The sequence below is a fragment of the Rhyacophila brunnea genome, unplaced genomic scaffold (assembly GCF_057557595.1).
Source record: "Rhyacophila brunnea isolate RB1 unplaced genomic scaffold, BYU_Rbru_1.0 scaffold_16, whole genome shotgun sequence".
Lineage (NCBI taxonomy): Eukaryota > Metazoa > Arthropoda > Insecta > Trichoptera > Rhyacophilidae > Rhyacophila > Rhyacophila brunnea.
In genome coordinates, this window is record NW_028232816.1 from 16,543,698 (window position 1) to 16,557,673 (window position 13,976).

Genomic DNA, 13,976 nt, shown 5'->3' on the forward strand with positions numbered 1-13,976 from the left:
ACTAAAATATAATATAATACCATCATGAAATAAAGTTAACATTAAATTGGTGATCTAAGAATGTTGACAGTTAATCAAATTTATTGAATCATTTTGTATTTGGGTCAATACGGTATGTATGCAATACGTAATACATACCAATAGTATTAAAATGGCGGCTAATCTCATTACATAATATTTATTCATATTTAATATATTATTATAATTGACCCTATAGTAACTTTTTCTGTATTAACACCACAAAATTGTCACGGAATTAACTCACATAGCCATCATAGCCATTCCTGATAAAGAATTTCAGTACACATAGTCTTAGCATCGCACAGATATTTGACATAATGTAATTATTTCACAATGTGTGCCTAGCATTCGAGGTTCAAATGAAATCAATTTTTTCCCCTGAAGTTGTGTTTTTCTGTCATTTATTATATAAAAACTTCTCTATGGATCGTATATTTAATACTTTGCCATGCTTATTAATTATTAAGTGAGGGATGATTTCGATATCATTAAATTTCTTTTTTCTATGCGATTTTTATATTTTTTTGTCATTGTGTATTCCAAATTGTGTTATTAAAAATATATGTATAAGACAGTATTTTTGCACTATATGACATTTTTTGCAGCTAGTTATAAATTATTTTGTATGTGAATGTTACCTCGATATATTATAAATAAAAAATACATTACCAGTGAATGCTGTCTTTATATTATCCAATACACAATAATTATGAAAATTAAATCATATGAGATTGATCTTGCCAATTCATTGTTAGTGTGACTACGACAATATTATATCCCTTATTTATTATCATTATTATTACCATTGAAATTAAATCAAAAAAAACATTCATTTCTTGTACCTACAGTTAATAAATCACCAAACAATTTTATGGAAAATAATCGTAATACATAATGCACACGAGAGTTATTATATAAGAAGTAGGACTGTACAGTGAAAGAAAGTGATTAATATCATTTTTGTGGAAAGAGACGGAATCAGAATTACCATATGCATAGTAACCAAAAGAGTTTCGTTTTGCTTCAAACATTATGTTTATGAGGATAAATTATGATACTGAATAAGATACACTATATTTCATAGTTTATTCATTATTTTTATACGAATATTACAAAAGGAAATTTAAAAAAAAAAAACTGAATGGTTAATATGGCTTCTTTTTCTTAATTTTCACCTTCTCCATTGCTGAAGTCATCTTTCCTACTTGTGGACTCTTTGACAGAGATGGAACAGATTTCTGCCATAAGTTCAAAATGCCTGACTCCCCTCCGGTAACCAAGAATTCATTCTGCAAAAAAAATCATATTTACATATTGACACAACGGAAAGTGCAGATGAGCTGGTCAGTGTGTATATTATAGGCAATGCAACACTGATGCAATTTGCGAGTTTAATGTTAACGAATTTGACATTGAGTACCAATCTGAATTTGTGTAATTTAACTTCACACCCAATATGAAGAGCAATGATCGATAAGAGAGAAAAAAAATTGAATACTAAAGTCACTACACTGATTTAGGCCACGGCATCATGAGATCATACCACACTTTCACGTGAGGGATGACGATATATGTCCAAGTAAGTATCAACTCCCAAACGGTTCGACACATACTATACAGACTTTCAAATAACAGAAATGAATGGACCCTCCAAAAGATTACTAAACAACCTTGGGATTAACTGCATTTTTAAGAGAATTTTATTTTTTAAATCAATGCGTGAATTGAAATAAGTACTATGATTCCAATAATGATTGAATGTTAAACAGCCAATACTAGGAAAGTGTTGAAATACACTGGTAAATAATATTTTCTGTCTGAATATGACCAGTGTGGAGTGTACAATAAGTGTGCAACAAAATTAATAGGTACTCACTTCATAGTCGAACCAACTACAACGGACAATCTGTTTGTTTTCTTCAAAATTGGAAAGGGGTTGAAGATTTCCATCAGCTATCTTCAAGGTTCTCATGCATTCTCTAAAATAATATGTATTGATAAATTCATCAAATAAAGTAAAATTACCATAAACCATTATAGGCAGATAGAATCACCAATTCAATAGCATATTTTGTGAAGAAGTCTTTAATTCGTATCATCACAGATTTGTTAATAAATACATAATAATATGCATTTATATTTTATACTTTTCTATATACTATTTTTCATTGTAAATTTTCAATAGATGTTAACAATATTGATAGATTTCTTTTATTATAACGTAACCATAATTATTAGGACTGAAATAAAACCTACAATCTACACAATGGTCGTAATATAAAACAAGTAAAATAATAAAAGTATTGGCCAAGGTAAAAGCTTATAATAATTATTTATTGAAATCGAAACCATATGGTTTATTTTATTAATATATGTTGATACCGCCTAAACCATGGCATCCTCAGAGGATCCAAGGCCATGAGGCCTGAATCATCATTGGGCTGATTCATGCAAACATGAACAGATCGACTGCGAGGCAAATTTCTAGCCCGTAAGCAAATAGTAATAATTATTAATATCATTTTTTTAATATTATTACCTACATTATTTCATCCAATTTTGACCAATATTGGAAGCAAAGTTCCCAGCCATACAATGTACCTAGCACCTAGAATATCTGATTTGAGATTACTTTAAAAAAATATGTATTTGTACCTAGTTCAAATATTTCAAAATATGTAGCTAACAAGCAAAGAAATGCAGAAGGTAGTAATAATTCCAAGAAATTCACAGCTCCTTTCCAAAGCATGTACCTAGAAAAGGTCTGAAATATGAGACCTGAGGTACCTACTTACAAGCCAGGTACATATGCCAGAGGCTGTTTTTGTCATTTTTCAGAGATAGAATAATAAAATTGTGAATTGTTTGTTGGGTATGATTACTACCTACTCTGCCCTACCAGCCCCTATTAGGGTCATTCGGGTTTTGGTCTCTGCGGACGTCGGCTGTGGCGCCGCGCTCCCGGCGTCACTGCCATTTTAAATTTAATTATTTTTTTTTTTAATATTTTTGTTAAATATTTTGTACGCTGTACTTTATTGTATTTATATTCCGAACAATAAACGCCCTGTTTTCGCCTGTACTTCCGCGTTGTCAATCAACACAAACATGTCCCCGAAAGAAGCAGACGATACCACCGTGACTTGACATGACATTCATCATCAGGGGGGTACAGCGCATTTACCTACCCCCCCCCTTTCGGAGGTGACATTTGGCGCCCAACGTGGGGCATACGCCTTCTGATCGTGATCGTCTACGATTAGGAGGTAGGCGGAATTTCTTTCGCCCGAATCCAAGCCCTGAGAAGCGATTGATTGACAACCGGAAGAGAGAGCAGCGTGTGGAATTGTGGGAGATAGTACAGCGTCCAGAGGCTTGACCTCTGGTGGCGCTCAACTTGCAAGCAAGCAGAATCATCAAGCCTTCAAGATGCCGCCTGTCATGGATCCGCCGCAGTTAGGAAACTATCGCCGGCCGACTCATCGCGCATCATCGGTAATCACGCACGAGGATGCTGCCGAATAACAGCACGCCAGACCATTTCAAAACCAAGGACTCTCGATGTTTCTTCGACCAGCTGTATCATCAGTCGACCCTGGCCCACGGACGGATACGTCGAGGAAGTTCCTGGCTCCAACTGTCTGCGAGCCTTGGAATCAGCCCTGGCCCAGACACGGGACACCAAAGTGCGTAGTCGATGCCACCGGCGCGTCATCTACCACACTTCGGAAGAGCCAAGCAGCCTTCTTCAGCAGAGAAAAGCAGCCTCCAGCAGCAAAGCGAGCAGCCTAGCAGCATCCTCAACCAGCCGTAGCATAGCGTCATAGGTTAGGCAGTTTCAAATAGTGTTTGTGTTTGAATGTGGTGTAAAGACAGTTTAAATATACAACATTTTAGCGTCAGTTTATACCTAGTAACCTAAGCCTGTGTAAAAAAACTTTAGCCTGTGTCAATTACGTGTTAGCATAGTTTTTTTTCATGTAAAATTGCCTGTCAGTGTGTGTAACTGGAGGCATGGCAAGCAAGCAATCAAAAAGTGGTCGCGTGGTATGCATCTGGGTGAAGTGTCGTTCGATCTTCGGACCGGCGTTAAGACAAGCTGGGCGCGACGCCCTCCTCTCTCAGCATCCTTACGGTAGGTCCGGAAAACTGTGGAGTCACTGACCGCGAGGCGTCAAAGTGCTGTATTCCCAGTTTGACCGGCCACCGACGGTTCGGAGGGGCTTCGATCCTTTAACGCAGGAGATGCAACCACCCACATATCAAGCCGCCGCATTGTCCAGTTACACACGCTAAAAACTTTGAATCGTGGTCGATCTTAATCGGCCCAATTACGGTTCAGGGCCTTTCCCAGAGAGGTCGCTTGATACCGCCTAAACCATGGCATCCTCAGAGGATCCAAGGCCATGAGGCCTGAATCATCATTGGGCTGATTCATGCAAACATGAACAGATCGACTGCGAGGCAAATTTCTAGCCCGTAAGCAAATAGTAATAATTATTAATATCATTTTTTTAATATTATTACCTACATTATTTCATCCAATTTTGACCAATATTGGAAGCAAAGTTCCCAGCCATACAATGTACCTAGCACCTAGAATATCTGATTTGAGATTACTTTAAAAAAATATGTATTTGTACCTAGTTCAAATATTTCAAAATATGTAGCTAACAAGCAAAGAAATGCAGAAGGTAGTAATAATTCCAAGAAATTCACAGCTCCTTTCCAAAGCATGTACCTAGAAAAGGTCTGAAATATGAGACCTGAGGTACCTACTTACAAGCCAGGTACATATGCCAGAGGCTGTTTTTGTCATTTTTCAGAGATAGAATAATAAAATTGTGAATTGTTTGTTGGGTATGATTACTACCTACTCTGCCCTACCAGCCCCTATTAGGGTCATTCGGGTTTTGGTCTCTGCGGACGTCGGCTGTGGCGCCGCGCTCCCGGCGTCACTGCCATTTTAAATTTAATTATTTTTTTTTTTAATATTTTTGTTAAATATTTTGTACGCTGTACTTTATTGTATTTATATTCCGAACAATAAACGCCCTGTTTTCGCCTGTACTTCCGCGTTGTCAATCAACACAAACATGTCCCCGAAAGAAGCAGACAATACCACCGTGACTTGACATGACATTCATCATCAGGGGGGTACAGCGCATTTACCTACCCCCCCCCTTTCGGAGGTGACAATGTACTATGTATATAGTGATAAGTATTGGTTTACGGAGGGTGTCGATTTACACTTTTCCACTTATTAAAAACACCGATTCAGGGACATTAAGTATATTTCGCTTGGCGAGTAACAATTAATTACTAACAACATTTGTAAACGCGCGCTTTGGCGCGAAAAAGGTAGTGAATCGTATTTAGAGGCGACGTAAGGGCTCAACAAGGGTAGGTAGCCGACTGACTGCATCTACTGTCGACCCTCCATCCGCCCAGAAACAGATAACGGTAACTTTCTTTTTCTTTGTTTCGCTGTGCATCATGGTCTAGCATTGACTCATTTGGGGGATTTAGGCATTATGATAATATAATAAATATTATTTGGTATCAATAGGTACACCAAACTTCCATGAATGACTGACTTACCCTCTTTCAGAATATGAGCCACCCAACAACATTGGTTGATTAGATTTTGTATTATAGACATCAATTACATAGCAGTCATCGGCACATGTTCTCTGAAAACAATTTGTTTTTTCTATTATTCAAACAAATTCCATAGGTACTTTTCAGTAATTTCTGTTTGCCCCTTGTATAACTTACTTGACCCCTCCACAGAGTGGAGGTTGCTTTACCAGACCTTTTTACGAGGAATAGCTGGTACCCATTGGGTCCTTGCACTGGATTAAATACACATTGAGAAAACAACATGCATTTTTTTACACAAACCAAAACGACAAAACAAAAACCTGGGATCCACGACCTTGTAATTATAGAAAGAAGGCTAAAAGCTAATGTTTACTTAATTTTGACTTATGAATGTTGTCTTTCATAATAAATTTAGGAATGGCAAGAATGTCTGCTTCAATGTATACAGTAAACTTAAAGATTTGTTTCTCTGCAATTATTTAGGTACGCAAAGCTAATCAATAATTTCAACTTAAATGACTGGAAACTGGATTCATGGAAAGGCCTAATTCGGTGAAGTTTCAACTAAAATTATCGTTCAATATTTAATTTACCCTCATAGCTTTTGTAATATCTTCCCGGGTAAATGTAGATGTCTGATCAGCCGTCTCTATGTTCCAAAATTGTAGATCAACATTCTGGGTTACACAAGAAATGGTATCTTCGGTGATCCAGTTTATTTTGTCGACTGCGCATTCCGTGCTGAGGGAGTACTGCAGCGCATCATCCTCGGTCAGTTCACTGATATCGAAGACATTCACTAGTCCATCAACACCTCCCGTCACCAGCTTGTTGGCCTGCTTTTTACTGAATTCTACCTAAAAAAATTATAGAAAAATTTTAATCAGCCATAAAACAAAAAAATCCAGCTATTTGCCACTGCAGGTAAGTTGGTAATGCTTTGGACTAACAATCCAACATGTGCAATATCCAGTTTTCATAAAAAAATTGAATTCTAGCACAATCTAGATTCATGATCTGAATATGATTTACGTAAAGTCCCAACCGAAATAAATATTTAGGTACCTATATCATCCCCCGTCGCGTCAATATGGTCTCTCTGACAGCCCGTTTACAAAATTTTATGAGGACTTAAAGCTGTCCACTAGTTATGAAATGATCCATAATCCTCCGGTGATGCTAATCTACAATAATGTAAGACTGTAAAATACCATATGGCAGTGGCGAAGGGTGGAGGTAGGCTGTGAAGATTCGACATAAATGGTGCACATTAAACTTTTGTCAGTCATACTTATTTGTTTCCATTGAACTAAAAATACAAATTACAGGATTGTATTGGTTAGTTTTTACAATTCAAATAAATCTTGACTAGACAAAACCATAATAGTAGTGATGGGCTGTGGAAATCTGACAAAAATAATCCACACTTTGTCAGTCATACTTATTTATTTTCATTGAACTGAGGTAAGGGATGGAGTGAGATGGGTTAGGTAGGTTCCAATGAGTAGAAGGATTTGTGCGTGATAAAGTAGACCCAGTTTATCTCCCTTAACCACAAAAAGCTACAATCGTTAATACAGGCTTGTACAATGAGATTAATGAATTTTACAATTAATAATTACGTAGATGTATTGCGAGAGGATTACAAATCGTGAGATCGTAGATGCGACTAGAGTTTAGAACGGCTTTAATACGTGTTTGTGATATCTCGCCCCCTTAGCTTTTATAGTGAATTGAGACAAAGGAAATGCTGCTATCAACTACTTGAATATTTTGATAATCATGCTTATGAAGTTTATTGTGCAATGGATGATTCTTTCGTAAATTATAAACAAATGATTTTAATTTGAACAATTATGCAGTTTCAATAATTGAGTAAGATTGATTTTCATACAAACAACTTTTGTGAATATCATAGCAAACTTACATAGCATTATTTCTTAATTTGCGATATTATTGATTCATTAAATTATTATATTATTTTGCTAAATTAGCTTTCTGTTGAAATTTGATTGACTCGCATAAATCGCTTTTGTAATTTTAACAATATTATGTTGCCAGATACATTGTAGTTATAAATTAATGGTTTCCTGCCAAGTCATGCTGGATAGTAGGGTATTAAAACAAACTTAAGATGCTAACTTAAAAATACACTCTGCCTGGAGATCCGTTAGGCACCCACAGAACTAAGAATACAACTTGCAGATGGTTGAGAAAATTCGATTAAGCCCTGCCTAACCAAACCAGAATAGCTAAAAAATATTCTTCAGTCGATAAAATATCTAAAATTATGTATGATTTAATGGCACATTTTAGAAATTTTATAGACAGAAGAATATTTTTAAATCAATATCTATTATGGCTTGCTTTAGGCAGGGTTTAATTTAATTTTAAAAACTATCAATACCATCCACAATTTGTATTATTAGTTCAATGAAAACGAATAAGTATGACTGACAAAGTTTAGTTTTGCACTATTTATATTGGATCTCCAGTCTTTCCCTTCGCCACTGTCATATGGTGTATTACTAGGAAATCGATTTTAAAATCCTGCGATTGTTTGCATTTCGATATAGCTTACTGTTGAACAACAAATGTAACATAAAGTAATTAAAAATAAATACCTGTACTATGTCGTCGGTGTGCGAGTTCCAATATGCTCCAAGTAATTCTTTGCCTCTGACATCAAAAAATAACATAAATGCATCGCCCTCTATCAAGTCGGATCCTCCACACAATACTCTGTTATCACACGAAATATCGAATGCGCTGAATGGTTTTGTGAACTGTTTTGTTTCTGCAGGCTCTACAAAATAATAAAATCAATAATATTATAATTCAAAATTCAAGCAGAAAAATATTTGATAATTTTAATAATAGAAATAATCTTGCGACTATTTTGAACTTATTTACAAATTAATAGTAAACATCTCCCTTGGGCTATGTCTAAAGGACCAAACTACTCTTCAATAGACAGGAAATCAAAAGAAGGGTCACAAGAAAAAAACTGAGTTGGTTCAACTGTTTAGAAATACATACAGACGGTAAAGCAGTGAAGAGAGGTTGCAGCAAAGTTGTTTCTTGGAGGTGATTAACTAACTCAATCACGCCATTACAGCCTCATCATTAAGGCTTTACTAGAGTGAATCATTAAAAATCGGTGAGCACTTTGGGCTCATATTCCATAATATAATAAAATTATTTTAATACATTGTTCCATAAACCATGTGCAATTTTGTAGATCGGATTTAGTATCAGCAGTCATAGTCGATCCGATGCTGGATGACTGTCTCTCCAAGTTCTCTCCTTTTTTTCTCGGCTCATGATAGTCCATGATATTTCCACCAAACTCAATAATTTAATCCATCATGGGGCTTTTAGGGTGACCCTTTCACCACTTTAGATTTCTTAGGCATAACTAGATGACAGAATTTGTCCAGCGATTATGTCGGCATGAGTGATATACTCGGCTTGTTTGGCAAATTACATCACATCTCATATTCTTGTATAGGGGACCCATGGTTCCTTTTTCTGTCATTAGATTTGTCTATCTTTACTGCGTTATTATTATATATACTTATCATTAAATATGAAAATAAATAAACACCTTCGTAGCTTGTAGTCCATTTGTCAGATGCCCGTATATCCCATAACTTAATACTGCCATCAGACGACCCAGTGAACAACAGATTTTCATTTGTTGGTGAGAATCGAATATCGCAAATGGTTCCTTTGTGCCCGCTGAACTTGCAGACTTGTCTAAGAGAGCTTCCATCATGTGAATAAACCTCACATTTTGAATCAGAGGTGACTATTCCAATTTTGTCACTAAAATTAGTAAAAAAATATTTTCATAAAAACTAAAACAATAAAACATATCTCTTTTTCAGATATATTAGTGTTTATTTATGAGTGGCGCTCAACTTCACAAGTTACTCGCATATATGCTATATTATTCACCTAATTCACCACTGCTTTGCTCCCAGATCCTTTGAGTCCTCCTGAATATACAATGTCCTTGCTTGAGGATGCGGTGAAATGGATGACTAACCAAACTTATTCGCGAATTATTGAATAGCCTTTAATTTTGCATCCAAGTACTTAGGTGCTTCAATAAAATTAATTATCATTACTGAGAGCTGCATTTCAATGCATCTGGTTACGCCGTAAACACATCTTTTAAATACAAAACCATGTAATTTGGTGCAAATAGTAGGTACCTTAATTATGTATTTATTATATGAAAATAATGTTTACCTTTTCCCGCATATTTTGATAATATAATTTTTATTAAGTGAAATAGCTCTTTCGTCAACTACTTTATGACAGATTGGAAATTCAGCATGCAAAGATGCTTTACACGCATCTTCATCAAACTTCTCTCTGATAACATCAAGTGGAACTGAAAACAAAACAGTTTAAGGTTAGAATGATTAAATATGATCTAGTGGGAAATTTCAATGATATATTGACATATCAATTAAGTATGTACGTTAATTGAACGATTTTATTTCAACGAACGAGAGTTCACCTTCTAACATATTAAAGTTATAATTTATTTAATTCACAAACATGCAAGTTTACATGTGATTTGACGTTTATTTATAAACACATGTGAGTTATTTAGTTAGAGTCAGTGCTGCCATCTTTTCAAAGTGGAATTATAGTACAGAGCCTCCAAAATTATAGTATTTGGGAAAAAAGTATAGTACGCGTTGTCATCTGTTGAAAATGTATAAGTATCTCAGAAAAAAATAACGGAGAATTCGAAAGACTGAGAGATCCCCTTTTATTTTCAAAGTCAAGAAATGTTTTTACGTTTTTCGAGCAATTTTTTTCCAAGTTCTCCAAATTTTCTTATATTGCGAAATTATAGTACTTTGCACCAATTTATCGAACGAAAATCTCGAAATTTTAGTACTTTTTACATATTTTTTCCGATATTCAAAATTATAGTATTTTGGGCGTACTATACCTGTTTTATATCGTACATAGTACGCAGACCAAAATTATAGTACAAATACTATAATTATAGTACGGTTGGCAACACTGGTTAGAGTTGCCATAAAATATCTATAAAATTCATATTTATAATCCAGATGTACCTTTATACAACGAATATATTATTACAACCAAATATTATGATGCTTCAACTAGGTACAGAATAATTTGACAATTAATTACTTAATTTATCAATGACATTAATATGGACGAATCGACTGGAAAAGAAAATGACATTCACTTTATTGTCGGGTCTGCCGAGTGGAGTAATGAAAGGAGTTTTACCTACCAATAAAACTTAAAAGTAATTTATGCAATTAATTTAGAATAGAACATAAGTAGGTACCTATCATTATTGCTATTTTAATTTATAATTTTATTTCTACAACTCAAAGTGATTGGACGGTGCCCTACAAACGGATGTTTAAGCGATGGTGCCCACAGACGCGTCGGGCGCGCGAAGTCGGCGAATGCAGTGTTTATTCATAACCATAATCACACGTCTCTTCCCGCGCATTACCCTTCACCTATGTTATAAGCGGCCCAAGCAGCACAAAATAAATATTATTACAGCGCCTCTCATAACAAAGCAATAAAAATATTATATTATTTCGGGGCTTGTAATTAAAATTTACGACGACATTCTTCAACAAAATAAAACAATGACTTCTCTGTAATTAAATAATTGCTTTCCGCCCGTCGATCGACAATGCCTCGCGCAGCGTGTTTTTACTCGCTGTGGTCAATGAATGGACTCCATTGTATTTTATTTCATTCGTATCGCCGAGAAGCGGTGATTCGCGAAACAACGATGATTCATGCGGCGCGCGCGTATGCGTCGCCATATCCAGTGGGCGCTGGCGTATTTGATTACGTTGTATTTTCAATGATTTATGCGCCACTTGTAGAAATTTTGCGCGAGTGCGGCGCCTGACGCGTTCTGTGGGCACCATCGCTTAAACCGAATTAGTATTAAATTTTATGATTTATTAATGGATTTTTTTTTTTTAGAAACTGTCGAAGTTTGCTTATGGTGAAATACAATTGTCTATGGCGTTACTCATGTCATTATATTTTCATAATATTAATTTTATTAACAGTTAATTTATTTTGTAATATTCTGAAACTGTGGCACATGTAATTATAAGAAGCGAAGATATTGAATAAATTGAGAAAGGTTTGTTAGTACAAACATAATTGTTTTTATCTTGGAACATCAATCTTGTGGCCATGTCACCTATGCATTATTTTGATTAAATATTTCTTAGTAAATCAGTGACAGTCTGAAGTTATATTTCAATAAATCAATCGAGCCATTGTTTGTCTCAGACTTTATCATTATTATTTAGGATAATTGTGGTTTTTTAATAATAATTTTCCACCACTGACATAATTTGAGGTTAATTACTAATAACAAAGTTTTTTAACAGAACAGTCGAGCAAAATGGCGTCACAGGCATTGGCTTCATTAACAGCCACCTACACAGATTCAGAAGGCGAGGAGGATATGGACGACGGTCAATCTTCACCAGATAAAAGCCACAGTCCTTCACCTGCGACGCGATCTATGCCGAGTACACCCTCGAAAGCCTTACCTAGCCTTACGACAAATAACGCATCCGCCCCATCTTCACCGAGACAACCTAAAAGACTCGTTTCTTATAATGACGATACCGTCGTTTCTGACGATGAAGCCAATATAGCAGACCTGGACAAGAGCGAATCAATGGAAACCGACCCAAATGAGCCGATTCGTAAACCCGCAATAGTCGCCGAGGACGGCGTCACCATACCACAGGAACCCGCGGGCAAGTGTCCTCTTGAGTTACAAGACAAGATAACCAACTTCCACAGCAAAATGATAGTCGACGGAACCGATATGAATAAAGTTATGCAAGACAGAAAGAGTTTTAGAAATCCAAGTATTTATGAGAAACTTATTCAGTTTTGTAATATCAATGAGTTAGATACGAATTATCCGCCTGAAATGTATGACCCTCTCCGCTGGGGCAAAGAATCGTTTTCGGAAGAATTGGCCAAGTCTCAGAAGATCGAAATGGATAAAAGGGAAAAGGATAGGAAAGAGAAGTTATCGCGAATCGACTTCACTACCGGTTTGATTAAGAAGTCAGAAGTGGAAGACGATCCCAAAAAAAGAAAGTCCAAATGGGACCAGGCGGCGCCTAATAGCATGGCCATTAAACAACCCGTCAAGCCGGCGGGACTAGTTCAACCCGCTCTTACGACAGCTGTCACCGGAACCAAAGGAACAGTTATATCCGCCTTTGGTTCTCTACCCAAAAAAGCTAAAAATTGATGTCAGACTTTGTGAAAATAGTGTGGTGTGAAAACAATAGACCAATATTGGCCTTTGTGATTGAGATCATAGTCTTACAGTGACATAATTTTGGTCCTGAGGATTAAAATAATCCATGTTGAGTAAATATCGATTTCAAAATTAAATATGCAACTGTAGACTGTACATATCTAGCTATTATCATTTTTTTTAAATGGGGTCTTGTTTATAAATAGGTAGGTATGTGGAATGGTATGTGTGAAAACTGCTTACTTGCACTCCCTTAGTCCTCAGCAAGCCAATTGGTCCTTATTACATATTAACAGATCATGCGATGTGTCCGATAAATGAAATATGGATACCATCTGTCAGTAAAATCTTTAAGTTGGATAAAAAACCTTTAAACAGGCAAAAATATTGATACAGATTGTTACTCAACGAGAGTTTGGAATATTCCGCCATTGTGTAAAAAATGACAAAACATTAATGTCAATTGTATCAGATTGGAAAAACCCTGTTCTTATATTTGAAATAAGTACCTACTTTAAAAAAACAGAAAAGTTTAAAGGTTTTTTAATTGTCAAAGTAAGTTTGCAAAACCTGCAAAAATTTGAATGTGTTACCTACCTATCAGAAAAATCCTAGAAAATATCTTGGACCAAGTGGGATTTGAACACACATATTTCACTTGCTGGGCGAGTGCCCTTAACAAATTAAATTACCGACCCAACGTGTCCCTGTGAATAATTTCTAATACTACTTACTTTATCTGAGAGGTGCCAAACAAAATAAATAATGTCATTGATTCAAACTACAAAGATGGCTACCCTTTCCAAAAAGATTTTGAAACACCTTATCTTGAATAAAAAATAATTTAATATAAATCTTTATAGATAAATGTTTATAGTAATAATACAAGGAGTATCAATAAAAAACCATACAGAACAATAATGTATTTATTTTAATTTTGTAATTAAACATTAACACAATCACTGCTGACCTTTTAATTACCACATTTAAATAATACATTAATTATATTTAATGGCCAACTGCT

At 35.4% G+C, this 13,976-nt stretch overlaps 2 protein-coding genes across 2 annotated transcripts; one reads left to right on the top strand and one right to left on the bottom strand.

Annotated features, from left to right (window-relative positions):
* Positions 1-241: 241 nt before the first annotated feature.
* Positions 242-10,241, bottom strand: LOC147074469 (WD repeat-containing protein 89). Its single transcript, XM_085943920.1, has 8 exons — positions 10,157-10,241; positions 9,883-10,027; positions 9,233-9,453; positions 8,250-8,431; positions 6,219-6,482; positions 5,623-5,714; positions 1,898-2,000; positions 242-1,310 (listed from the first exon to the last, which is right to left on the bottom strand). The coding sequence occupies exons 1-8, from the start codon at positions 10,164-10,166 to the stop codon at positions 1,167-1,169; spliced, it is 1,161 nt and encodes a 386-aa protein (XP_085800046.1). The 5' UTR covers positions 10,167-10,241; the 3' UTR covers positions 242-1,166.
* A 1,285-nt stretch (positions 10,242-11,526) lies between these two features.
* On the top strand, positions 11,527-13,913 carry LOC147074470 (SAP30-binding protein). The gene is made up of 2 exons (XM_085943398.1): positions 11,527-11,803; positions 12,057-13,913. Exon 2 carries the CDS (start codon positions 12,071-12,073, stop codon positions 12,941-12,943), a length of 873 nt encoding a protein of 290 aa, XP_085799524.1. The 5' UTR covers positions 11,527-11,803; positions 12,057-12,070; the 3' UTR covers positions 12,944-13,913.
* Positions 13,914-13,976: the final 63 nt, after the last annotated feature.